The sequence below is a fragment of the Buceros rhinoceros genome, unplaced genomic scaffold (assembly GCF_000710305.1).
Source record: "Buceros rhinoceros silvestris isolate BGI_N320 unplaced genomic scaffold, ASM71030v1 scaffold34208, whole genome shotgun sequence".
Classification (NCBI taxonomy): domain Eukaryota; kingdom Metazoa; phylum Chordata; class Aves; order Bucerotiformes; family Bucerotidae; genus Buceros; species Buceros rhinoceros.
The window spans coordinates 44255-45320 of record NW_010425767.1 but is presented as its reverse complement, the minus strand read 5'-3'; the positions used below and the strand labels follow the sequence as shown (position 1 = coordinate 45320).

The 1066-nt window shown below is 39.0% G+C and overlaps 1 protein-coding gene across 1 annotated transcript in view; it reads right to left on the bottom strand.

The window, feature by feature from the left end:
• Positions 1-893: 893 nt before the first annotated feature.
• Positions 894-1066, bottom strand: part of THADA (thyroid adenoma associated) — a 43741-nt gene continuing 43568 nt past the window's right edge. Inside the window, exon 27 of the mRNA XM_010141265.1 lies at positions 894-1029. Coding sequence (XP_010139567.1) covers positions 894-1029 — 136 coding nt within the window. The remainder of the gene's footprint in view (positions 1030-1066) is intronic.

Sequence of the window (1066 nt, the reverse complement as noted above, 5' to 3'; positions counted from 1 at the left end):
CCCCTTTAAGAAAAAATGGTGAGTTATTTATTCTTGAAATGTCCAAAAAGACACCGTAAGAAGCAAGAGCTACATCACATCTGCTGTGAAGAATAAGCAGACAGAGCTGTTATTGTCTTCTAATATAAACAGTAGTTTAAAATAAAAATTGGAAGATCTTACGATAACACCTTTATCTTGTTTCACTACTAAAGGAGCAAGACGAAGCACGCAACTTTCTCACCCTATTGCTCTGAAGCTTTCACACAGATAGCAACGGTGATTACAATCATTTCTCCTCGCCCAGCACAGCCCTATTCCCTTATCAGGCTCCCCATCCCACACCAGTGGCATACAGAACAGCAAAAAAATCTGCTGAATATCTTGATGTAACCACCACAAAAATGAAAGTTACACTGTATAAAACCTTGAAAAGTCATCTTAGAAATACTCCAGATACAGGATATATCCATATCTTTATCTAGCTGTGTATGTATGTATTTATATATATGGACGGATATGGAGATATATATACACACATCTACAAATCTATGTATTAGTCATACATTTAGGAGTTACAAACAATCGTTCTGCAGGACTGAAAAACCCATCAAAAGTTCATAGGGCAAATCTCGCAGCGATGAAGTCAGTCAAGCTCATCTGTTTCCATCCCTCCGTGGCAGCAATCATGCTGTGCAACATTTGCACAGGAAGATTTAAGAACAAGTCACACAATGCCTTGCATGAGCTAAAATCCTAACTCCCCCAAAACAACTGTTCATAATATAGGGAAGTCCAAGCAATGAGTAACAGTTTTTCCTGTAAGAATCAAAGCTGAACAGAAGCTTAAAAAGGCATTTTATAAAAGTTCAGGGAAGAACTCCCATCACATGAAAAACCACCACAAGATCGCTTTACCTTATAATAAACGGGACAAACGGCGCCATGCTGAGGGCTGAGGAAGAGCCATCCATTGGCGATGGATACAGCCTTCCCAGGATTAAGAGCAAAAGGAACAGGCTTGGATGGATTGTCAACTCTTCAGCTTCACTAAATAAAAAAGCAGTAAGAAGCATTTGGTGAAAAA